Source organism: Tupaia chinensis, unplaced genomic scaffold (genome assembly GCF_000334495.1).
Source record: "Tupaia chinensis unplaced genomic scaffold, TupChi_1.0 Scaffold147417_1, whole genome shotgun sequence".
Classification (NCBI taxonomy): domain Eukaryota; kingdom Metazoa; phylum Chordata; class Mammalia; order Scandentia; family Tupaiidae; genus Tupaia; species Tupaia belangeri.
This window is the reverse complement of record NW_006207268.1, coordinates 2,010,332-2,036,525: the sequence shown is the minus strand read 5'-3', so window position 1 is coordinate 2,036,525 and position 26,194 is coordinate 2,010,332. Positions and strand designations below refer to the sequence as shown.

The window sequence follows — 26,194 nt, the reverse complement described above, 5'->3', positions numbered from 1 at the left end:
ATTTTACTAAATGCATCAAGTCTGTTTCTTTAGTATTTACCAATAAATGTATATATGTAACCACAAAATGCATTATAGAAATTATATATATAAATATATATAGAAATTCTATATATATGTACAAATATATATAAAGAAATATATATGAATTATATAATTTTTTAGCTGGGTGACTACTTGTACTATATTTTATGAGATTAAGTTTTTTTAGGATTATAAAATAATATTTGTTTTGGAAATTTTGAAGTGTCCTTGTATGTCAATGAGCAATTAAAATAAAATGCTTTAAAATCAAAATAATAAATAAAAAATAAGTCTTTAGAAAACACTTTAAAATGTATATAGGGCCTTTGAAAATTTGGACTCCGAATCCCTATCCAGTTCAACTGGTCAAGACATCATGTGGGAGAAAGGTTCTGTGGTATCGACTACCAGCCCTATCCCATCATATAATTTTTAAATTTGGCATTGTTTTTCTAATGTGGAACAGCAAAATTAAAAAAAAATAAAGCCATTAAGCAAACAGTGGTACCCCCAGTTATGGATATTACAGCTCTTTTTCTTAGCTTCCTAGTCGACACCATTACCATTCCTGTCATCTTTTTCATCTTCATTTTATTGATTCCCTAGGATACAAACATAGGACGCAGCAGCAGGTCGGCATCAGGCATTGCTCAGTATATATTTCTGTTTTAAAGCATAAGTTAGGACTGTTTTTGAAACTTCTTTTAAATACTGCACGTGAGTGATTGCTTTTACTGGAGTGAAGTATGTTGATGGCAGTAATTTTCTGGTTGGGTGTCTTAGTCTTTCTTGAAAGCTGCTCTTATAGAAGAGAATAAACTGAAATAATAAATGAGAATAAAGAGGAGAAATAGTAAGTCAAGCCTTTTTTCTTTTCTTTGTTTTTAAAAGTTAAGTAGTGGTTATTTGTTGCCCTTGATGTCTTAACTGGGAATCCAATTTTTAGTTCTTAATTTATATTTAATTCTTACTTAGCAGTTTAAGAAGAGTAAAAACTGAATGATTCTCTTTGTACCTCATCATAGCTAGACATCAAGATGTGTATGCATTGCTTCTGTAATTTTGAAAGCCTGTGCCAGATTGCAGGTATTTAAAATAATGATTTGGGCCAGCTCCTTGACCAGGTGGTTAAGACAGCTAGATCCCACATGCCCAACCTGTGGTTTGAGTCTCAGACCTGGCGGCTCGAGAAACACCCTGGGCTGCGTGTGTGTGCATGTGTGTGCATTCCCCAAATCCCAATAGAATGGAGAAAGGGAAGAGAAAGGATTGCAGTGTGATCATTTCCCGTGAAGGGTGTTTTCTCCCTCTCCATCTCTGTGTGTGTCTCTCTGATGAGTGCATGCGCCTTCTGACCACATGTTAAAAAAATAAAATGCTAATGTTTTCAATAATATATTAGGGAGGTTTATCACGTTAATGAAGTTAAGCAAAAGCAAGGTACAAATATGTATCTTATGAATTGGTGTTTAATAAAATCAAGGGAAGGGTCAAGTGGTGGCGTGATTGTAACACAGTTGGGCTCATATGGGAAAGGATTTGGGCTTATGTCCTAGGACGTTCCTGAACACTGTGTGCAGACACTGTCTTGCCTGTGATCTGTGCCAGCTGAGTTACAGGGGAAACACTATTGTTGGTGCCTGTCTCTCTCTCTCTCTCAGAATAAATAAACTTTTTTAAAAATAGGAAAAAGTAAAGAAATGGTCCTAAATATAGTTAAATTTGGATGGTGAGATTATTTTTATTTTTCCACTTTTTAGCTTTGTTAATCCATCTTTTTTAGGAGTGTTTTTGCTTTTACACTGAGAACTCTTCTTATTCATTGGTATTAAGACCCTGTTTTATTATTGCATTCAGGAATTGTATTTAAATACATCAAAGTATGTAAGTGTGCATTCATTTGTGCACAGATCAAAAATGCAAAAGAATATATTTTTTGAGTATGGATCTTCTTATGGAAGTTCCACATTATCTTTTTTTATATATAAAGTGAACCTTTAATACTTAGTCTGTATTTTCCACTTTAAGCTTCTTTAAAATGTAACAAAATTTTTTGGAGCTTGCAAAGCAATCTGGATCTCCCCTAGATTTTGCCTCAAGTCTTTTGCAGTGATAGCACATCAGCATCACCTGGGAACTTACTATGCAAATTCTCGGGCTCCGACTTCGTTACTGGTGGGGAGGTCTGAAGGCAGGAACCTGTATTTTAACAAATGCACCAAGTGATTCTGATGCATACTTAAATTGAGACCCACTGCTCTAGAATATGATGCTCATCAAATGCTGGTGAAATAATAGCATGTTTTCAGCATCAATAATTCTCTTTCTCAAACAGCTGCTGCATTAGGTTTTAGTTAATGATTTCCAAACCCAGCTGGAGTTGAGTCCTAGTTATTCCTTATTCTTCCTACTTACTAGTGAATGGAGCACCAGGTGCAGTTGTCGAAGTGTGAAAATGATTCAGCTTTGTAGATAGTGGTAGCATTTCTTGATTTTGAAAATGCTTTAATCTTCTTGGTATAGTATTTATTTCAACCATCAGAGCACATCTATTTTGATGGCAGTTTGGACTTCTGCTAAGAACTGAGGAACTCTCTAAATCTTCCTGCCAATTTAATATAAAAATTAATGTTTTAATTGTAATATAGAACTTAAATATTATTGTGTTCCTCCTATTGAATTTTTCTACCAGCGTTTGCATTTTTAAAATAATTCTTAAGTGTCTTCCCTGGATAATTTAGTTTCTCCCTTCTTCACATCGTTCACATGATCTCATCTTTATTTTTACTTTGTAAAAGAAAAAAATGCTAGCAGGGATTTATTTTAGTTAAATGTATTCTATAGTCATAAGACCCAACTATGTGCTTTGTGAGTTCCAAAACTTACCAAGCCTTTAAAAAACATTTCAAGGGCATATCAGTAAGATGTGAAGCAAAAATATATGTCTTACAACTGCTTTATCAGTTGCAGTATACTAGATATAGATATTTAAAAGTGGACAAAATGGTCAAAAACACTTAACATGTTCATCAGTAGATAAGTACATGATCTTGCAGATAATGCGGGATTGAATTGGGTTGCTGGGAAATGTCATGACATATTTTGGATAGAAAAACAAAAATACATCATGACTTTCCAGTGACCCAATATTTCGTTGTACTGCATGTAAGTTATAGTGTTAGTAGTAAATATTGTTTCTCTGCTTTTAATTGCCAGAAGACACGTGCACTTGCCAGAGAGAGAGAGAAAGTACTTTCCAAGGCGGTACAGTCATGCACATCCTTGTTCCCTCCATTTCTTCATTTCATCAGGATTTGGGGCACACATGCACACATGCCCTGTGTGTTTTTCAAGCTGCCAGGGCCAGGATTTGAACCATTGTTGGCCCTGTAGAATCTGGCTCCCTCTGCACAGCACTTAAGTGCTGCTCTATGACTAGCCTGGCAATAGAGATCTTTAGACCAAAAACTAATGGTTTCATAATTATATTTTTATAATAATTTTAAGCATTTATTTAATTTTATTTATTGTTATTTTTCTAATTTGACGAGAGAGAGAAAGGGAAAGTGAGACATTTAGTTTCTCCCTTCTTCACATCGTTCACATGATCTCATCTTTATTTTTACTTTGTAAAAGAAAAAAATGCTAGCAGGGATTTATTTTAGTTAAATGTATTCTATAGTCATAAGACCCAACTATGTGCTTTGTGAGTTCCAAAACTTACCAAGCCTTTAAAAAACATTTCAAGGGCATATCAGTAAGATGTGAAGCAAAAATATATGTCTTACAACTGCTTTATCAGTTGCAGTATACTAGATATAGATATTTAAAAGTGGACAAAATGGTCAAAAACACTTAACATGTTCATCAGTAGATAAGTACATGATCTTGCAGATAATGCGGGATTGAATTGGGTTGCTGGGAAATGTCATGACATATTTTGGATAGAAAAACAAAAATACATCATGACTTTCCAGTGACCCAATATTTCGTTGTACTGCATGTAAGTTATAGTGTTAGTAGTAAATATTGTTTCTCTGCTTTTAATTGCCAGAAGACACGTGCACTTGCCAGAGAGAGAGAGAAAGTACTTTCCAAGGCGGTACAGTCATGCACATCCTTGTTCCCTCCATTTCTTCATTTCATCAGGATTTGGGGCACACATGCACACATGCCCTGTGTGTTTTTCAAGCTGCCAGGGCCAGGATTTGAACCATTGTTGGCCCTGTAGAATCTGGCTCCCTCTGCACAGCACTTAAGTGCTGCTCTATGACTAGCCTGGCAATAGAGATCTTTAGACCAAAAACTAATGGTTTCATAATTATATTTTTATAATAATTTTAAGCATTTATTTAATTTTATTTATTGTTATTTTTCTAATTTGACGAGAGAGAGAAAGGGAAAGTGAGACAGTAAGCCACCAGGTCCAGGATTCAAACTGTGCGCATACATGTGGAAGTCCAGCACCTTGGCCACCTTGCCATCTGCTGGCCCCCATAATTCTGTTTTGATGTTCTTTATTTTTACTTCTTACTCTACTTCATGATCTTATTCACTCCTTTGACATCAGCTGATACCTTGTATTGTGACTCCTAAGTTTCTACTTTTAATTCATAAATTTCTCCTGAGTATATATCTTCAGGTACTTCTCCATCACTACCTGGATGTTCCATGGACACGTGAAACTTAGTATGTCTAAAACTGATAATCCAAGTATCCTTTATACTAACCCAAATACATGGAATTCGAGGTACATTGATAGCCTATTCTTCACTTGGTCTTGGCCCCAGATGTTCACGCTGGACCTCATTTTCCATTAAAATGACTTTCTAATATTTCTGGAAATCCGAGATACCTCAAATATGTTTTTAGAAAAAGAAAAAGCAGAATCCTTTCTACCCCTGAGCATCTGCTTAATCATCTGTTTATCAACTGAGCAGCCATCGCTAATCAAGTGTCATCATCTCTGCTGCTAGAACCCTCCTGGTGCCAAGATTGATGCTATGTTCTATCTAGAAATGGAGAACATTATATTTCCCCACTAATGACATATTTCATGACTTGTGAACCAGTTTGTATGCCTGTGTGAAGAGATGGCTTACTGTACCAACTATTCATGTGTTCCCTTCTGTAGTATATATTGCTAAGAAGCAGCAGCCTCCCTAAGGGTTCATTTCCTCCACAATTCCTGTGTCTGTGCCATGTGACTAGTTCTTGCTAAGATGTTCAACTATTGTGCTTTCTCTATCTTCCAGTGTCTGGGGGCAGTGGCAATGTCAGGAGAGAGTAGGAACCAAATTCTCTGAATCATCACATAAAAGGCTTCTGCCAACCAGGAACACTCATATTGGTACTCGAGCAAGAACTAAACTTTAGTAGCGAGTAGTTAAAATTATACTTATTATAGCAGCTGATGTTCCCTTAGTACATGCCTCTGTAGTACAGAGCCCTTTATTCAAACAGCTCTTTCATTGTCTTCCTGCATTTCTGTTATAGGCATCTGGACACCTATAGGGCTAGGAGAGAACAGTTGTGGTATTATACTCTCCAGTCCAGACCTTTTTACTATTGTACTTTCTTCCAGTCCTGTTAGACTTGGATGTTACTCTCATACATGCCCAAAATAAAAACCACAGTTCTTCAACAGGACTCTTCAACAAACCCCATTCATATTTGATTTCTCAGTTTTTAACTTCATTGTAGAGTAACAGCTATCCAGAGAATTGCTTTCTTCTCTTGCCCCAGTTCTTCCTTCTCCAGTTCTCAAACAGCGAATGGCACTGTTCTCCTCAGTAAGGAAGCCTAGAGATAGCACTTTCCTTAGCCTCTTCCATTTCCCCTCTCACCTAAGCGTCTTACTTGTTAGCTTATCTACTTCTAGTCTCTAAGCTGCTGCTTTATTGCGGTTGCCTTCCTTCAAGTCGTAATCTGTATTATGCATTCAGGCCACTGATACTCAGCTCTAAGGGGTATCGCTCTTTAACGGGATAGCTCATTGAGTCTTGTGTTGTAGAAGACTTTATCTTGGCTGTTACTTAAAACGCTTCTAACAAGGCTTTCAGCCCAGCCTCTGTTGTGCAGTCTGTAGTATACCGGGCTGTGGAGCTGGAAGCTATCAGCACATGCTGGTCTTAGTTCAAGTCCCTAACCTGGTAGACCTGAAAACACACCAGGTGCATGCACTCACACCCAGCACCCTAGCGGGCTGGGGGACTAGAGAGGGGGATCGCAACATACCAGACCCTGTAGACAATGCTTTTCTTTCTTGTTCATGCATGTACAAGAAAAGGTTCTCTTGTGCTTATAGAAATTTTTCTCAGTGTGGCATATGAACCATAGGGGGATTCACAGAGTTTACAGCTATTTTCATCGTATTTCTGAGATGTTGCCTTTTTTACTGGTTGCTTTTTGTGTTCATTGTTCAAAAGCAGTGATGGTACCAAACTGTACTAGTAGTCATTGCTGTCTTTCCTGCCTTTCCCTCGGGTATACTTGCGTTTTCACCTGCCTCATAAAGCAGCAAAAGTGGCTCATTTGACTATTTAGTGTTTATCTTTTTAATATTCTGTCACAAAATGCAAAGTACCGTACATTGAACACTTTTGTATACAAAAATGCAGTGACTGTCTTGAGATACTTGTGTGATTGAGTTGCAGGCTCAGAACATTACTATGTTCATAGAACACTTCATTTGAAAGAATGACCAACAGACAAATTGTATTTATTCAGACTTTGGTAATTGGCAGTATTCTCAAAAATGAACAAAGTGAACTTCTCACTTAGAGGAAAATAACTGACAGTATTCATTGCCAATTACAAAATTTTTGAGTACGCCAGCTTTCCAATACTTAGTTTTCTGATGAGATTAGTGGTGGTATAGTGAAAGTGATTTTTTAAAAATTGTGTATCATTAATTGTATTACCAGATTTGACCAATATTTTTTAGATGACAGTGCAAGCTTGGTTAATATACCAGTATATATTTATGAGTATAAATAAAAACAGTATACATTCTCAATATAGTTTTATATCACGTTGTAACTAATCTTTAAGAAATTAACACTTGTTGGTCCAGTCCCATGCCCTGCTGGTTAAGGGATCTGGACATACATTGTCAACTGTGTGACTCAAATCCCAGCCAGTGCAAAGAACTTGGTTAAGAATGATCATAATATTCTCATTACCTAAAGCTGTAGTAGTATAATACAACCATGTTCAGTTACTTGAAATTTTGGAATAATCATAAGATATATTCTTTGTCTTTCTCAAGATAGACAGGGATACGTCTGAGTGACAATGAAATGGCATTGTGGGAGAGTACGCAAGCATTTTGCTCCTTACCCCTCACTGGTCACTGGCCTGCTTCTGTCTTTGTTTCTGCATTTTCCTGCATTGAGCCTAGAGGTGAGGAATTCTCCAAAAGGACATTGGTTTTATAGAGGAGAAACTGATGTCATAGCTTATAAAATGTTTCTAGTGTTTAGGCACCCCGGTAATCCCCTAGTTTCAGCTCTCAGCAGTGCAGAAATCCCATGGCAGGTCTTTCTGCAACCTCTGTATGAATATTCCCAAGCTCACCGCCTCCTAAACTGCCCTGAAGCCTATTCTCTTTTAAGCAACAAGTCTACCTTGCCTTCTGGTAAAATATTACAGAAAGAATGCTTCCTCCTTTCCACAGTAACTTCTGAAGTACTTCAAGATACTTTTAGTCCTTATGGATTTTCTTCTCTCTGACTTAAGTATATTGGCTTTTTAAACAGGTGAACTTTTGTGGCATGATCTGTCCAGCTCATTCCCATTCTGTATGTACTCAAGATTTTAGTTGGTACCTGAAATGACACATAATATCCTTGTGTAATTGAATACAGATTTCTTAGGAACTGTTCCTTCCTTTGACTTAAAATAGTAATTACTGCCTTTTAGTTAGGTATGTAGGCATTGGAATCACACAGATCTTCTGACCTTGTCGCTAACAGCTCTGTAATCTCTCTGACTCTACATTTCCATGATATTACTATGTAGAGTTATTGTAAGAATTAATATACATTTAAACACGTGTGTATGTGTGCCCAGAAATCCCAAGAGGAGGATAGAGGAGAAGAGATGGCTGTGTGGCCATCTCCCCTGGAGGTGATTTCTTGCTTTTTGTCTCTGTCTTTCTCTGTCCCTGTGATGATGAGTACACATTCCCTGGAACAAAAATATCTCAAATAAATAAATAAACACACAAATAAGGCCTTTAATGCCCTATCAGTGCAAAAATACATAAATAACGGCATTATGAATGGTCTTCCAAAAGATGAATTTGTTGAATTTGTCAAATAAGTACTGCCTTCGACAGGAGCCCGGAAGACTAGAATTACAAGAGTTTAGGGTCCATCTGCAGTGGCGAAAACACTGGTGCCCAGAGGTGCCTGGCCTGCCTGCAGTTGTACCACTCAGATTCCCCTATTTGTAGGCTGTGCATTTTGTGGCATTCTGAAATAACTTGAATAACAGATTGTCTATAATGCCTACTGGAACATGAAGAAAACATTACATCAGAATGTATCCTAAGTATTTTAAATATATTGTCTGCATTCTCTTACGTGCTTCGTAAGTGGCTATAACTAATAAACTTTCCCCAGTGATGTAAGAGAGCCTCAGAAGCAGCAGTATTAGATAGATATAGAGCATCTTTGATAAAAAATCATTAGAATTATCACTGTCTGGAAATAAATTATTGCCTTTAATAAATAAAGAATGGGACCATATTGTAAATACCCTTACTAATTTTATGTATTGTCACAAGGTAAAGAGATAGTAATTTACCATTAATGTAATTAACTGTTATTCAAGTAAGTAAACTTTGGTTTTATGAACATTACTAGCAAAAATTTTTCTTAATTTTTTTCATACTGTTTTTATCTTTTTATGTGGTTTTAGGCATAACACTATGGTGATTGTCTTGTATATTTATCAAAATAAAAACACATAAAAATAGAAAATGTATTACAAACATATTATTGAATGAGGAAAGTAGAGATTCCAATATTTCCACTTTTATATAATTTAAACATTTGTTAGATTGTGTGAAATATTACGGTTCATATATCGAGTTGTCGGAAAAGTCATGATGCATTTTTGCATAGAATATATGTCCCATTTTTTTCCAGTGACCAAATAATTTAATACATATAATGGACCACGAAAAATGATTGCTTTTTAGAAACATGTTTCATGGCCCAGGTACAGTTTTATCACCTTAAAAACATAAAAATTCACTGACCAAGTAAATTCTTATAAAATATAATTTTTATTAATTTAATAGCCAATTTTCAAAGAATTTACCTAGGCATATAAAATTACATATATAGATGCAGTAATTATAAAACAATACTGACATTTTTCTTTAGTCATGTTTTCTGCAGGTAAAGTGGATACTCATTTATAAGTATAGATTTAAGTAGCATAAAATTTTGTTCTTTTCCAGATACTTAATTTTATAAAAATAGAGTAAATTCAACATCTTTTATCGTAGGTAAATTTTTTTTAAAGGCAGTTTCATGCTTATCCTGCCTGGTAAAGGAATTCAATCGTGACTCCTCTCAGGGACTGAATGTCAGCACTGTTTTAGTTCTGTTAGAAAAGAGTGGGTGTGTGGACATAATAATACCATAATAGTTTTGACTGTGATGACAGTATGAGGTTGTTTGGAAGATAAGATTCCTTTTAAATTGTTGAACATAATAATGTGCATAGACTCATAGGTTCTCAATAGCTATTTGTTGGATTTAATCTAAGTCAACTTCTAAATCCTGTGTGGATGCTTATAGCATCACATATTACTTTATAGGTTCATTTATAAAGCATTGTTGATTTGAAAAATATGGTATGTTCTTCTTAGATTTCTCTCTTGTCTTTCTTTGCTTCTTTTTGGTTTCTTTTATGCATTGTCTTTTCTCTCTTTTTTTCTCCCTCTTCTTGCTCTCCCCTTTTTGTAAATTGTCAGAGGAGTGCATGTGCTCATCAGAAAGAGACAGAGAAAGAGAAGGAGTGGGAGAAAGCATCCCCCCATGGGGCATGGCCACGCAGCGATACCTTCTCCATTTCTCCTTCCTGTCAAGATTTTGGGCATGTGCGTATGTGCCCAGAATGGTTTCGAAGACACTGGGGAAAAGATTCCAATCATGGCGGACCATGTGGAGTCTAGGATATGGGGCTAGCCAGCATTTTTTAGATGACAGTGCAAAGTAGATTAATATAATAGTATAAACTCAATAATAGGAATAGACCAGTATGCCCAGTTATCTATATAACATCTCCTGGTGGTCCCAAGTAGTCCAGTGATGTAGTCAACATTAAGTGCATCACATGTTCCTCTCCCCATCCCCAACCCTCTCTGTTACCCCACCCAGAAAAAAAAAAGAACGTATGAAAGAAAAGTATGAGAAGAAAGTATGTTTGCTTATAAATACATAACACACACATACATCTGTCATGTGTATGCTGTTTCTCCCACTTTGGGAACACTGCTAGTAAGCATCAGGCCTGGAACTTAATTCAAGGCTTCCGAATGCAAATCTTCGGCTTAGAGTGGACTCTAACATGGTGGCGATATCTTCTCAAGCAAAATTTAAGATGATGCTCTGACAGTATTTGAAGCCTTGAACTTGTTAGAATCATATACTGCATTGCTTTTCATGTCAGTTTTTAAAATCGCCAGCCTTATAGGAGGGAGACACTCACGAGCACACACATAGTGTACGGTAGCATTTATGGCAAACACAGTAAGGTATATGGAATATAAGATAGACATATATTTTCAAAAAGGTGATCGGACCTAGTCAGGAAGATCAGATAATGCTCCCCTGGGAAGTGATTATTGAATTGAAATCTGAAGGTTGAGGAGTTAATCAGGGAGGGGCGGATTGTGGGGGGAACAGAAGAGAGCGCTCAAAGCAGATGTGGTAGTGAGTGCAAAGATCTGGTGGTGGTCGGGTGCGTGCTGTGTACAAGCAGCTGTCCTTAGGCAAGCCAGTTTGGAGTATGGTTAGAGATTCTTTTCTCCCTCACTTCTTTTTTCCTTCTTCTTCCTCTCTTTCTTGCTTCTTTATTCCACAAACATACTTTAAGCTGAAGTTTATATTAAATAGAGTAATGGAAAGCAAAATGTAACTACTTTTCAAAATGCCTGGTAGACAATGATTTGAATTAGAGGGTTGAAATTTAAGGGTTGGATATAGCCAAGACTTATCTGTAGTGCAGTGCCAAAAAGAAGAGATGTTGTGGTAGTGGTTTTCTACTCTGGTTCCTGAAATCATGTCAACATTTATCATCGCTGCACTGTTATGTTTTGGTAAACCAGGGAGTAACTAAGTCCTAACCAATGAATTTGAAAATCTTTGCTTAGATTATAAGCATTTTACCTTCCAAGTGCGTTTTTTACTCTGAAGTTTAATATTCCATGCAATTCGTCTTTGTGTATTAGAGAATTAATTCAGGCTGTAGAAATACTGTTAGAATGTAAAGTGACTTCAGCTGCACTGAAGTGCTCTCTGGCTGTGCTATTCCCAACTGGATGACTGTTTATTCTTTGTTCTTGCCAGGCAAATGTATTAATCTTCTTCTCAAGTAATTCCAGGGGCAAATGGTGGCACAGCAGTTTAACAGGAGACCCTTATTAGATGGTTCTAGGTTTTCATCCATCTCCCTGAGTATGCCAGGCCCACTTGTGCCCAGGATCTGTTATGCCGAAGCTGGGAGTACATGGTGTCAGGACCCTGCTGGAGATGCTTGCTCTCTTTTATGGAAGAAATAAATAAACTTTGCTCCTCCAAATATTTTTTCAGCCACTGTAACCCAGTTTCTGAATAGGAAAATTGTGTTCCAGAGAATAGCTGTTTTAGAATCAGTTAGACTGATCATCTTAAAAACTCAAGCAATTTACCCATATTTTCCATTTTGTCTTTTGCTTTTGTGTCATTAAAAGCTTCGTTGGTATCTGTTTTGCTTTGCAGAGAGGGCTATTGCAAGACATGAAGTGAGAGAAATTGAGCAGCGACATACGATGGATGGCCCTCGGCAAGATGCAGCTTTAGATGAAGAGGAGGATATGGTGATCATTTATAACAGAGTTCCCAAAACTGCAAGCACCTCATTTACCAACATCGCCTATGACCTGTGTGCAAAGAATAAATACCATGTTCTCCACATCAACACTACCAAAAATAATCCAGTGATGTCACTACAAGATCAGGTAAATGCCGCTGAGAGAATTTACAAACGTTTTAGGGTATTTTCTCACTCAAATTTTGTATCTCAAGAGGATAAAGTATTTTTTTAACTTAATTTTTTTTTTTTTTTAGGTTTTTGCCTTAGGGCATATGTGCTTGACACAGAGAGCAAAAGTTAGAAGTCACCTTCCAGGGGGGATGGCAATGCCACAATCTCTTCTCCTCCATTCTCCTCTTGGGATTTTGGCACTCATGCACGTGCATCGGCATCATTTTCAAGTCACCAGATCTGGGGCTCTTAATACAACCAGCCATGCGGGAGTTCAGTGCTTTAACCACGGCGCCACCTGGTGGCCCTGAGGATAAAGTATTTTAAAGGAATATGTGTGATGATGTCAATCCTAATCTCTTAAGAGAAGGCACCAGCTGACTTTTGTATAATGTTACATTCTTTACAGTATTTGACACATTTCCTTGCATATATTATGTATTGAAATACTTATAAAATAAAATAATTCATGAATAGTTATAAATTTTGAAGAGAAAATTAATGCTCTTCAGTATTTTCTTTTAAAAATATGAAATATTGGAGCCAGCAGGTGGCATGGTGGATAAGGCCCTGGACTCCCACATAGCTGACCACAGTTCAAGTCCCAGACCTAGTGGCTTAAAAAATTTCATGCCAGGTGTGTGGGTATGTGTGCCCAAAATCCCGAGAGGAGAATGGAGGAGAAGGGAATTGCAGCATGGCCATTCTCACCAGGGAGTGGTTTCTCGCTTCCCCTCTCTTTGCCTCTGGCGAGAGCACATATCCTATGACAAAAGCCATATATAAAAAAATTATATATATATATACACACACACACATATACATATTATATGTATACATATTATAATATACAAGTGAAATATATATGTGCTACATATTATAATATACAAGTGAAATATATATATGCATATATATATATGAATATGAATGAAATATTTTTTGGCAATAAAAATTATATCAGGCCAACAGTGGCCTGGGGTTAAGGCAACTGGATCCCACTTGGCCAGCCACAGTTTGAATCCTGGACCTGATGGCTTGAAAAACATGCCAGGAGCATATGCTTGTGTTTCCAAAATTCCAAAAGGAGGGAGAAAGGGAGAAGAGATTGCAGTTTGCCTCATACAGCTGATTTCTCATTTTACCCCTCTCTCTCTCAACAGCAAGTGCATGTACCCTATGGAAAAATTTTATAAAAAGAATATCATTATTTCAGCTTATGAGAGAGAAACATGTGATGAATACTTGTATGCAATTTTGTGACTAGCCCCATAAATAGCATCTTTACTAGTATTTATATAAATATTAGCTAGAGGGAATAGGGATTGTGGCAGTATCTTTAACTTAATCTTGCCTCTTAAGTTTTGAAACAATTTTAGATAAACATATAAAAAATTTTATTAGATGATCTCAAGAAAAGTGGAGGAAATTTTCTTATGCAGTCAAGTTTACTCATTTGCCCTTTTTTTCCTTTTTCTCTTTTTTCCCAGAAAGTGCATGTGCTCACCAGGGAGAAACCAGAGACACAGAAGGAGAGGGAAAAAGCATTGCCCGAAGGACTTTGGTCACATTGCAGTCCCTTCTCCTCCATTTCTCCATCCTGTCAGGATTTGGGGCACTCATGCCTTGCTTGTTTTTCAAGCTACCAGAGCCAGATTTCAAACCATGTTGTTAGTCATGTGGAACCTGGCTCCTTTAACCCGGCCATGGGGCAAGCCCAAGTGTCCTCATTTCTTTAGCAGTAGTAGCACAGATTTCCTCCACACCTCGGATTCTGGCTATAATTATAAAGTTCTTTCCTAAATATTGAAGGGGGTACAAATTTGGCCCTATGAAAAGAAGAGAGAATATTTGAAAACATGTTGGGCCAACTCTGTAGCCTTATGTTAAGGGAGCTGGATCCCACCTGGCCGAATGAAGTTTGAATCACAACCATGGAGGCTTGAAAAATACAGCACGGGCATGTGGGTATTGTGCCCCAAATCCCTACAAGATGGAGGAGGAGGGATTGCAGTATGCCCTGCCCCATTGCAGAGTGCTTTCTTTTTCTCTCTAGCAATTAAAAATTTAAAAAGAAACTGTTTAGGCTCAAGTACCATATTAGAGTGGCTTTATTAGAAAAGTCGTTGTGATAGCCCTATAGTTAGAATGATCTTTATCTGTTTGAAAGCAGCTGCAGGTGAGCCTGCAGTCCCACTAACTCGAGAGGCTGAAGCAGGAGGCCTGAGAGTTCAAGACCACCCTAGAAAAGAGAGGAGGGGTGTGGAAGCAATTGAACTTGTTTATTGTTACAGAATTGACTGTTTTCCTGCTGTTTAGCATACTTACAGTTCTTGCACTGATGCAGGAGACTAACATTGATACAGAAGTTAAGGTGACTTTCTTGCTCAAGAGCTGTTTGGAAAAGCTATGGTATATGGCAAATGATCTTCCTGTAGAATTCCTGGTTCTCCGCATGGATCCTCAATTACTCTTTCATAGAATCAATAATCTGTATTTGTTGATTAAACCAGATAACTCTTCCATAAATGAGAAGAAACATGAGTCTTTTTAGCTAACTGGGTCATAAAATCTATTTATAATATTTTACCACTCAAGGCAAGTACCCTAAAGATTCATTTTTTATATAGTGTATATTAAGTATATTAAGGTTTTGTTAGGATTTAAAAAAATTATTTAATTCCATTTGTTGTTGTTGTTGTTATTATTATTTTAATTTGACCAGAGAGAGAGAGAGAGAAAGGGAAAACAAGAAAGCAAGTCACCAGGTCTAGGACTTGAACCACTCTTGACCACGTGGGAATTCAGTGCCTTTAACCACCATGGTACCTGCTAGCCCAGGCTTTGTTAGGATTTAAACGTGTTTTAAGGGGCCAGCAGTTGGTGTGGTGGTTAAAGATGCTGGGCTCCCATGTGGCTGACTGTGCTTTGAGTCTTGGATCTGACAACTTGCTTTCTCACTTTCTCTCTCAGTCTCTGTGTCTTTTTAAATTAAAAAAATTTAAATTTAAAAATCTGGTCAAATTTAAACTAACAATAATTATACAGTTAGATAAAAGTAATTCTTTAACAAAGTTTTAAATCACACTTTTGATGTTCAGAATATATTTTCATCTAAAAGAACATTTCTTAATGCTTACATGTTAATTTCAGCTTCCCACAGTAGTATTTTTTTATAAAAATAATTACAGCTTATTTGTTCAGTTTTTAGTTATTTATCATCCAGAATAACAAAGTCTCTGGCTCCTACAAGATGTCTAGCAGTGATAGCAGCCGTTTTCTCATGGAATAGACATCAGCTGAACGTTACCACATGACACTTAGAGGCATCATGCACTGGTACATTTTTCCAGGTGAATTTGGATTAGATAAAGCTTCTGTTTTTCTTTCAATAGTTTTTAGTTATATATAGAAAAAGAAAAAAACAGCAGAAGGAAAGCATAAGTGTTGTCTTTAAAGCACTTGGATTACATAATGAGTGACTCTTAAAACATGTTTGTGTGGGGCCGAACTGAGGCATAGTCTCAGTCATTCACTGATATACTCCAGAGTATCAACTGGTGTTTCAAAACCTGCTCATAATTAAGAATGACTTACTTAAAAATGTTCTATAATATCTCATATCTACAGTTTACTGATCTTTTGGTCGGCAGAAGTAGTTCTTCAAACAAGTCTTATTTACTGCTTCCTCTTCCTTCATCTTGTATGTGAAATAGCATTTTTATTTACTTTTAATCTATTAAGCTCATCTAAATGTAAACTTTTAAAATTATACTATATGCCTGAAAATAACTTTTAAAATATTCACCAAACCCCTTCTTATATAGAAGACTATATTTATTTTTACATTTTTATTTATTTATTTATTTTAGATTTTTGCCATAGGGCATGTGTGCTCATTGGAGAAAGAAAAAAAGAGAGAAAGTGAGAAATCACCCCCCATGGGGGATGTCTCTTCCATTCTCCTTTCAGGATTTTGAGCATGCAGGAACACTCTCCTGGCATATATTTTTAATCTACCAGGTCTAGGATTTGAACCACAGTCAACCATGTGATATCCAGCACCTTAACTGTCATGCACCTGCTAGCCCAAAATACTTTTATTTTAATACCATTTTGGGGAGGGGTTTCCTTATGCCCTGTTCTGAGCTGCATATGTAGGAATTAAATTACCTTATTTGCACTTTCTTTTCTTTCTCTTTCTTTGGAGAGTGTTTTTTTGTTTGTTTGTTTGGTTGGTTTTTTGGGGGGCTATAGGGCTTGTGCGCTTGCCAGAAAAACAGAGAGACAGAAAGTGAGAAATCAACCCCCCAGGTGGGATCGCCATGCCGCAATCCCATCCCTCAGAGGGGATGGCCACGCTACAATCCCTTCTCCTCTATTCTCCTCTCGGGATCTTGGGCACGCATGCACATGCCCAGCATGAGTTTAAGCCACCAGGTCTGGGCCTCGAATTGTGGTTGACTACATGGGAGTTCCGTGACATAGCCATTACGCCCACTGCTGGTTCCGTGCACTTTGTTTCTTAAGAAGTAATTTCTAATCAGTGTATCTGACTTAAGTGAAACTCAAATGAGATTTTTTTTCTTAAATCTACTGTTGCCCCAGATTTCCATTTAAAGCCCAGTTTACTCATGAAAGTATTTTGGAATACAGTAGGTTACCATACTTTTATTTCTTCACCATCCAACCTCAGCAGTTCAATCTCTTTTTTCGGAGAGGTTTTTGCTATAGGGCACGTGCACTCACCAGAAGGACAGAGAGAGAGAGACAGAAAGTGAGAAATCACCCCCTAGGGAGGATGGCTGTGCCACAATCCCTTCTCCATTCTCCTCTCGGGATCTTGGGCATGCACGCACACGCACCCGATGTGAGTTTAAGCCACTGGGTCCGGGACTCGAACCATGGTCAGCTACATGGGAGTCCAGCGACATAGCTATTATGCTAACTGCTGGTCCCAGCAGTTCAATCTTTATCTCCCTCTTTAGTCCCAGATGTTTCCTAGACATATTTTGTTTTTATTGAACTGATCATTGTGCTAAATTATTTACATGCTTAATTATGTCTCTCAAAAACATTAGAGTCAAAGTCTAAGGATTTTCAGTCTGATATAGACTTAATATATAATAGCTATGCATATTCTGTTATTTCTAAAAATAATTCTCAACTCCATATTTAAGTTTTGCATTTATTTGTTGAGTGTGTAACATATACAGAAATCGTACTATGCTCTTTGAGGAAATAACCAAGGAAATAAAAAGCAGTATCTTTTAAGAGCTTATTTATAATTTACTTGGGAATGGAAAATCTTAGACAGTTAAAATAGAATGTTAGTTTATGGTATTCTCACTAAAATGTTTAGCCAAAAATGCTTTTGCCAAAATATTTAGACTGGACCTTATCCTAAGGAAGCAGATCCATATTATGGAACATCCTACAAATAGTTGTTCTAGACTCTTCTGAAGTGTTAACGTCATGGCAATCAAAAAAAGGCCAGGAGGGAGGCAGGCTTCTCTGGACTAGAGGAGACTTAAAGACATGGAAACCACATATAAGGTATGATCTGTGATTAGATTTCTCCAGAGAAGGAGCAGGAGAAAGCATCCCAGTGGGACATGGTCACACAGGAATCCCTTCTCTGTTTCTTCATCCTCTTGGGATTTGGGGCATATATGCACACACCTGGCATGTCTTACAAGCCTCTAGGGCTGGAAATCAAACCATGTTTGGCCACGTGGGCTCCCGCTCTTTTTTTTTTTTTAAATATTTATTTAATTTTATTCACTCATTCATTTCTTTTTTATTTGACCAGAGAGAGACACAGAGAGATAGGGAAAGTGAGAAGGCAAGTGACCAGGTCCAGGACTTGAAGCACAGCTGGTCATGTGGGAGTCTCCAGTGCCTTAACCACCATACCATCCGCTGGCCCGAAGGTCTCCAGCTCTTTTAACCACTAGGCTCTGGGACTGGCCTGAATTTTTTTCTTAATGTAGAAAACTGACTCTGTGGTTTAGTCCCATGAAAGCACCCATGACTCTACAAGAAGTATTTATTTTAAGTAAGTGCATGAGTAGGAGTTTGATAGATAGTAATTACTCATGTTAATAGTAGTGTTCATGCAATAGATGGTAGTTACAAAGTTGAAATTTGTCCAGAATGTTCAGGATGACATAGCTATTCTTTTAGATAGTGAAAACAATTTCCTTTTTGTTCACAGATAATCATAATGTTGAGGTTAATCTCATTAAGAATGTAGGTTTAGAGACAAAGGAGACAGTGCTTTTGTAGCTTTTTTTTCCCCTGTAACACTGATTCAGGTCTAATCTAACTAACAAATAAATCACAACAGTACTAGCTACATTGCTTTTATTCTCCCTAGAGGTCACTTCTGATTACTTGCTAGCCTGGCTCTGTTTAGGTTATAAAATCTGACAAAAACCACAGTTTGGGATTTGCTCCAGGCTAGCCATAAAAACATCTTTTCATGTACTATATCTAACTACCACTTCTGAAACATCCTTCTTGATGGACTATTTCAATCAGGTAGGAACATTTTCACTACAGTAGCTTGATTCTTCTCCCTAGCCAGAGTTTGACTGCAAACAGTCAAACTCTTCAGCCTTAACGTCATTTGATACTTGGTGTTCCTTTTTGCTTATCACTTTACCTTTCATTAGTACCAGTATAGTCAATCCAACTTCATAAAATGATCAGAGTAGGGCTTGCTCACCTCATCTCCAATTTCCTCCTCTGCGCTGTATTCCCAGAGCCTTGTCTTGAGATCTTGGGCAGAATGTCCCAGTGTAGAGGAATAGCAGAAGACGGAGCAAAGGCAAGGACGATGAAGAGGAAGAAAGTGATAGAGCAGGAACTAGGACTGGAGTGATAAGAGGGAGAAGATGGAGGAGAAAGCAGAGAGACATGGAAAAATCTAAAAAAAAAGAAGAGGATACATATTAAAGCTGACTGTGGGCCAGACACTGGTGCAGCAGTGCTTCGACTGTACCCACATCTGAAAGGTCCTGGGTTCATATCCTAGGACCTACCTGGGTATATTGAGCCTATGCAAGCATGCCTCTGATCCAGGCTGGCTGAAACCAGAAGAGAAATGCAGCATTAAGACCCCATTAGGGATCCTGTCTCCCTGTCTCTCTCTCTCTTTTTCTCTCTGAAGGAATAAACAAACTCAAAAAATATATATTAAATGTGGGTGAAAGGAAAAAATATTAAATACTGTTTTTCAAAGAGAGTTAATTATATTATTTTCTGGAGAATAGTTTTGAAGAGATAAAAGTGGTTTGGAATCTCAATAGTATATAAATGACACTTCTAAATGTTCAGACTATTTTCAGAATGGGTGTGACCCACTACTTTCACCACATCAACATTGTTTGTTTTTTTAGCACTTTTTCCCCCATAAAGAAAAAATGAGCCTCAGCTCAGCATCCTTTATTTTATCACAATTTACAAACATCAACCACAGCTTCGTTGATGAGTCTTTAACTTATCACCTTAGTTAACTGTCAATGACATAAAAGAAAAGAAGATGTATACATATGTATACTAGGTGTTTATCAGGTCACTGGGAAAGTCACGATGCATTTTTCTGTGCAAAAATGAGTCACAACTTTCCTGACAACCCAGTAGCCTTTGGTGGTCTTTTAGTTTAGGTTAGAAAAAGATTTTGTGGAACCAGCCCGATAGCCCGGTGAGTGGGGAGGGAGCTGGATTCCACACGGCAGTTTAATCCTGGCCCTGGGGGCTTGAAGAACACACCGGACACATATGTGTGCTCCCCAAATCCTCATGGGATGGGGAAATGGAAGGAAAGGAATTGCAGCATGACCACACCCACTAGGGGTTGCTTTCTCTCTTTCTCCTCTCTCTCTTTCTGTTTCTCTAGTGTGTATGCATGCGCCCTCTGAAAATTAAAAATACAAGATTTGTGTTTTGAAGACTTTATCAGAATCTAGAGAATTCAAAAGCAATAACACCTTACTTGAATTTACCTCACATGACATGAATTTAGGAAATAAAGTTCAAAGTCCTGCATGCAGTCGGTTGTCAGAAAAGTCATGACATGTTTTTCTATATTTTTCTATGCAAAAATGTGTTATAACTTTTCCAACAACTCAATAGATACTTAGATTTGATCTCTTGGCTTTGACCATCCCTGCTCAGCACCCCCTGGGGTTACCTAAAACAATAAAGAGAAAAAGTTAATCATCCCAGTTGAAATAATTTTGTAAGAAAGATCACTGACCGGGGTAGATTGGAAGCTGAGACTGTGGTGATGGTGATGAGTGAGCTTGTGAGGAAATTATCAGGAAGTCATATCAACAGAACTTTGAGATCTTAGAGGCAGCGGAGTTTAGAATGACTACATCTTGATTCTAGGTAAAACCTGAAAATTCCAGGGTCCAGGTTGGCTGATCAGAATCATGACACTAGTGATAACCATTTTCTTTTCCTTTCAAATTCTTCAGTTTTTTCATGTTTGTGTGCTTATTTTCTACCTTTAGTCAGACTACAATGAATGTAGACAATTAGCTACTAACATAGAAAGATGGTTGGACCAAAATCTAAGGTATATGGTTCCTGGACTTCAGTATATCTGTAAAGAGTATAGGGTATGCTAGGTCCCTTCTACCTCTGAAATTCTGAGTTTTATAGATAAGAGTTGGAGACTGTCAACAGCAGTGGGAGACAGCATGCATTGTTCTGTTCTCTACCCTCACTCAACTTTTTCCTGAATCTCGCTGGAGCCACAAGTTTTTTTCTTATTTTATTATTGTTTTTTTTTTTTTTTTTTTCTATGTGGTGCATGCACTTGCCAGAAAGAGAGAGACAGAAAGTGAAAAATTACCCCCGCCCCGGGGGGGATGGCCACACCACAATTTCTTCTCCTCCATTCTCCTCTTGTGATCTTGGGCACACACATGCGCCTGACGTGAGTTTAAGCCACTGGGTCCAGGACTCAAACTGCGGTAGACTACATGCGAATCCAGCAACGTAGCCATTATGCCATCTGCTGGTCCCACATTTCATTAGTTTTGAAAACTTTCTTAGAATGCTGGATTACAGAATGCTTCAGGCATTACTGCGGGGGGTGTGAGTGCGTGGGTCAGAGGACTCAGTGGGCAAGTTTTCCTCTGCATCTGTCTCCTCTTCTGTTTAAATAGTGTGGTAGTTTATAAAATGATCAGAATACTAGTTACTCTATTTCAGTATACTTTCTTAAGTATAAAGGTTTTTTTTTTTGTTTGGTTTGGTTTTTGATTGCCAGAATGCATAAAGTCACCAGATAGAGAAAGAGAGAGAATGGGAGAAAGCATCCCCAGTGGGCATGGTTATGCTGCATTCCCTTCTCCGTTTCTCCATGCCGTCGGAATCTGGGTGTACACACACACACACACACACACACACACACACACACACACACACACACAGTGTTGTTCAAGCTGCTAAGGTTAAGACTCAGATTGCAGTTGGCCAGATGGAATTTAGCCCTCAGTGTACAGGGCTTAAACACTGCACTATGAGGCAGGCCTAATACAAAGTTTATCTATTCATTTCTTCTGTGAGAGAAAGACAGAGATGGTGGGGGGCAGGGGGAGAGGCAGGCATCCCTAACAGGTTTCTCACATTGTGAGCCACCCCTAGCTCAGCTGGCCTGGATCATGGGTGCATCTTCACACACCTGGCCGTGCCACCACTACACCACCACCTGGCCCCTTTTTAATACACGTTTACTTAAAAAATGAGGTATGAGCATATCCTTGCTAAAAGAGTGTCTGTAGAGCTCAGGCCTCCTTTGCAAGCACTGCAAAAGCAATTCTCACGTTAATAAAATCAAGAGCTAACTGCGGGCCCACATGTTCTAAAGCCTTGCCCCACGGTGTGACCCATGGACCAGTAGCATTGTCATCACCTAAGGACTTGTGAGAAGTGTGGGATCTTGGGCCTCACTCCGAGTGAATCAGAATATGTACTGAATCTGAATTTACACTTTAGTAAGAGTCCCAGGTGAATAGTTGCATATTTAAGTTTGGCAAGCCTTGCAGCTATTCAGGTATTATCCCGCTTTTCCAAGGGTCTTTGCCTCCCAGTGAAGGATGTGTTAGATGGTGTCAGTTATTCTCAGGAAGGTTTGGTTTGGTATTGACTATCCTTCAGATTGGTGGAGGTTAAAAGGTATTTGAAGTTTGTACCCAGCTCTTATTTTTGCTGTGAGCCTCCCTGATGTTTGGCTTGTCTAACCCTATTTTGGGGCTAACCTTGTAGCCTAGGAGGAGTTGGATCCCACATGGCTGATTGCAGTTTGAATCCTGGCCTCAGCAGCTTGAAAAACATGCCACGCACCGGTGTTTCTGTGCCCCAAATCCTGAAGGACAGAGAAATGGAGAAGAGAATGCAGCCTGGCCACACCCCTTCTGGGGTGCTTTCTCCCTCTCCCTCTGTCTCTCGCAAGTGCACGTGCTCTCTGCCAATCAAAAAATAACAGTAAAATAACACATTTTTCTCAGACTTTTATTAGCATCTCCTTTCATTTCTACCCTAAACCGCCATGTCCATATTAAATCTCAGCTTTAAAATAGAGCTGAGTTGCTGAATATATCTTAAGCTCTCGTTAGCCACCACCTCCGATTCCTTATTCTCTTTACCTTCTATTTCTCTCTTGTTTTTGGCTGAAATAAAACTGATTTTCATAGAACAAAAGGTTTATATAAAATAACCATTAAATGGAAGTTATAGGGCTTTCAGTTTGTGAATTATTTACTTTTATATTTTCTCTTATCTTTTTTATTTGCCATTTGATGCTTTAGTTGAAGAACAAACAGGAAAGAATGTGAGAACCTCAAATCACACATTTATTTAGATTTTTCTTTTATTGGTAGAAAAATTGAAAATATCTGCTAAAATGAAATCATGTATTTTCTAACACAACATAATTTTATCTACATTCAGTTTTTAGACTTAATTTAAAGGTGAGTGTGTGTGTGGAGAGGGTATTAAAGAAGACTTGTTTTAGGTCTAAAAGGCTCCATATTACTCTTACAGTACATGTAAGTTGTTCATGTTTTCCCTAAAAACTAAACGCTCCCAGGACTTTGTTTTGGCCCTGGTTTGTGCTCTCTGACATATGGCTGCATTGGCGGTATCCTCCTTCCCTACCTGAACGAGAGGGCTTACCTGGGGCCGGTCATCGTTTATTGCTATTAATTTATTGACTCTAATCCAGCGTGAAATACTATAGGAAAAGAATATGTCCATGTGACTCTTCTTTTTTTTTTAATTATTTAAATTTCATTTTATTTATTCACTCATTTCTTTTAATTTGATCAGAGAGAAACACACACAGAGAGAGAGGGAGAGAAAGTGAGTTAGCAAGCCACCAGATCCGGGACTTAAACCACGGTCGGCCACGTTGGAGTGTCCAGAGCTTTAACCACCACGCCACCTGCTGGTCCCTCCATGTGACTCTTCTGAAATGTAAATGAAAGATTGATTAATTATCAGCATTGTGCCATTGACAATCTGTGCAAAGGACTAAAATTAACAGCTTGCAGGTAGGTTTAGTGCATCATGTGGTTATGGGCCTTTCTGCCCCCATACACCTCACTTATCTAGTCTCCAGCAGGGACTCTTTTTTGTTATTTGTTTTTAAAATGAATTAATTACTTATTTTAGAATTATTTATCATTATGATATTTTCAATTTGACCAGAGAGAGAGAGAGAGAGAGCTAGAGAGGAAAAATGAAAAAGTGAGGTGCCAGATCTGGGACTTGAACTGTGGTTAGCCACATGGGAGTCCAGCACCTTAGTCATCATGCACCTGCCAGGCCCCAGAAGATTCTTAACACTTGCTATTTATCATACAGAGATTTCTTTGAGAGATTATATGTTACTGCTTTGCAGCTGGTGGTGCTCAAGTTTATCAAATTCTGTATTAACCAGTTCTTTTAAAGAAAATTTAATATACTTAGAGAACTTTTCATATTAACTAACCTTTTATATACTTTTAATAAGTAATATTTAGATATTTTTAGTTTTTGAGGGGCTGTAGCACATTACTTGTTTTTATCAAACAAGCTTATGGTATCTGCTTTTAGACCTTTAAAATATTCTGGTACTCATCTTTTCTCTAATAATTTTGGCTTCAAGATTAGTTACTTTGTATTTTACTTATTTTTTATTCACGATAAAGGGCATGTATCTATTCACACATGCACACGTGAGAGCAAGTGAGATATGCACCTTCCACAGGGTCCAGCCAGACCACGATCTCCTTCCTCTAGTTCTCCAGTGCACCAGGAGCCCAGGCACTCACATGCATGACTGATGTGTTTCCAGGCCGTCCTGGCCAGGGACTTGACCTGTGGTTGGCATGTAGCTTCCAGCTCTGCAGTCTGGTATGTTGCAGACTGTACTAGAAGCTTGACCAGTTGTTTTATTTGTGAAATAATTAATAAAAATGCATTTTGATGAATAGCAAGCCTTTTAGTAGAAAATAGCTAACATGCATAGAATGTCTCTGTATTACACCGTTGCCTGCCGTGGTGTGTTGGTAGGTGTGGATATACATGCACCGTCCAGCCCTGCCTCGTGTAAATGTACCCACTATACAGCATTGCAGATGTGTGTGTTGTGCAGTTTTGTTTTCAGAATCATTTTCACCCGTTTCTCAGTGTAGTGATAGCAGCTTTCTTTCTCAGGAATTAGTAGTCACAGACTACACTATACATTTCTTTGTCCAAGCCTGTGTTCCAAGATATATAATTGTCATAGTGGCATGACTGGTTTTGAATACCTAGGTGAAAAGTATTTTCTTATCATCCCATTTCATTTCTTTTAAATCATACTTATATAATGAATGTGTTCTTTTTTAGGTGCGCTTTGTAAAGAATATAACTTCCTGGAAAGAGATGAAACCAGGGTTTTATCATGGACACATTTCTTATTTGGATTTTGCAAAGTAAGTGACACCTAAAACAATACACAATACACAAAAGAATGTTCTGTACTTTAGTAATGGAAAAGGAATAAATACATTATATTATTAAGATTTTGATTTTCAAAATAAAAAACAATGTACTGGTTTGCCTTCAGTACTTTTTGATTTCTAATTTAAATAAACCTTCTGGTGTTTTACTGCCCTCTAGTGTTCATGAATTGGCAGTTTTCATATTAATTATAGAAATTCAAGGAAAGATAAGTATAAGGAGTACTCTTTAACCTACTTTGTCATTATTACATATCTGTTTCTTGTTCAAGCAAAATGACACTATTTCAAACAAAATGACACTATTTCAGGAGAGCCCAGCTTTTAACCTGCAAGCCAATCAGGTTTGACTTACTGCATCACTGAGAAGCGGGGAAGCAAGGAAGGCCTTTCTTCCTCATTGGTGCCCCAGTGTGCCGTCTTCTTAGCCAAGATAGTGGGAAGTGTACACTTTCCCTGGGCTTCCTTGTTTTAGCTTTAAAATTGTGTCATATTAACAAGAGACTTGTTCACATTTTTTATGATTTCCTTTTATGTTTGAATATGCATGTAATTTGAAATAAATAAGTTTCATATCCCAAAGTTTTTAGAGGAGTGGAGTCAAAGTATTTATTCTATTATAATTTTTTAAGAAAAGTTTAGAAATGGCAGGTTCAGGGAACCAGCAGTTTGCGTAATGGCTATGTCGTTGGACTTCCACGTAGTTGACCGTGGTTCACGTCCCAGACCCGGTGGCTTAAAACTCACATCGGGCGCGTGTGCGTGCATGCCCAGGATCCCGGGAGGAGTATGGAGGAGAAGGGATTGCGGCGTGACCATCCCCCCTGGGGGATGGTTTCTCGCTTTCTGTCTCTATGTCTCTCTCTGTCTGTCTGGCGAGCACACGCGCCCTATAGCAAAAATCT

The 26,194-nt window shown here is 37.9% G+C and overlaps 1 protein-coding gene and 1 long non-coding RNA gene across 3 annotated transcripts in view; one reads left to right on the top strand and one right to left on the bottom strand.

Moving 5' to 3' along the window:
- Nucleotides 1–26,194, top strand: part of HS2ST1 (heparan sulfate 2-O-sulfotransferase 1) — a 196,628-nt gene that overhangs the window by 142,278 nt on the left and 28,156 nt on the right. For both annotated transcript variants that reach the window (XM_027768749.1, XM_006169694.3), the window contains exons 2-3: nucleotides 12,024–12,262; nucleotides 25,177–25,262. In XM_027768749.1, coding sequence (XP_027624550.1) covers nucleotides 12,024–12,262; nucleotides 25,177–25,262 — 325 coding nt within the window. The remainder of the gene's footprint in view (nucleotides 1–12,023; nucleotides 12,263–25,176; nucleotides 25,263–26,194) is intronic.
- Nucleotides 632–20,654, bottom strand: LOC114006379 (uncharacterized). The gene is made up of 3 exons (XR_003548097.1): nucleotides 20,549–20,654; nucleotides 19,016–19,216; nucleotides 632–843 (listed from the first exon to the last, which is right to left on the bottom strand). It is a non-coding gene; the product is annotated as an uncharacterized LOC114006379 (long non-coding RNA).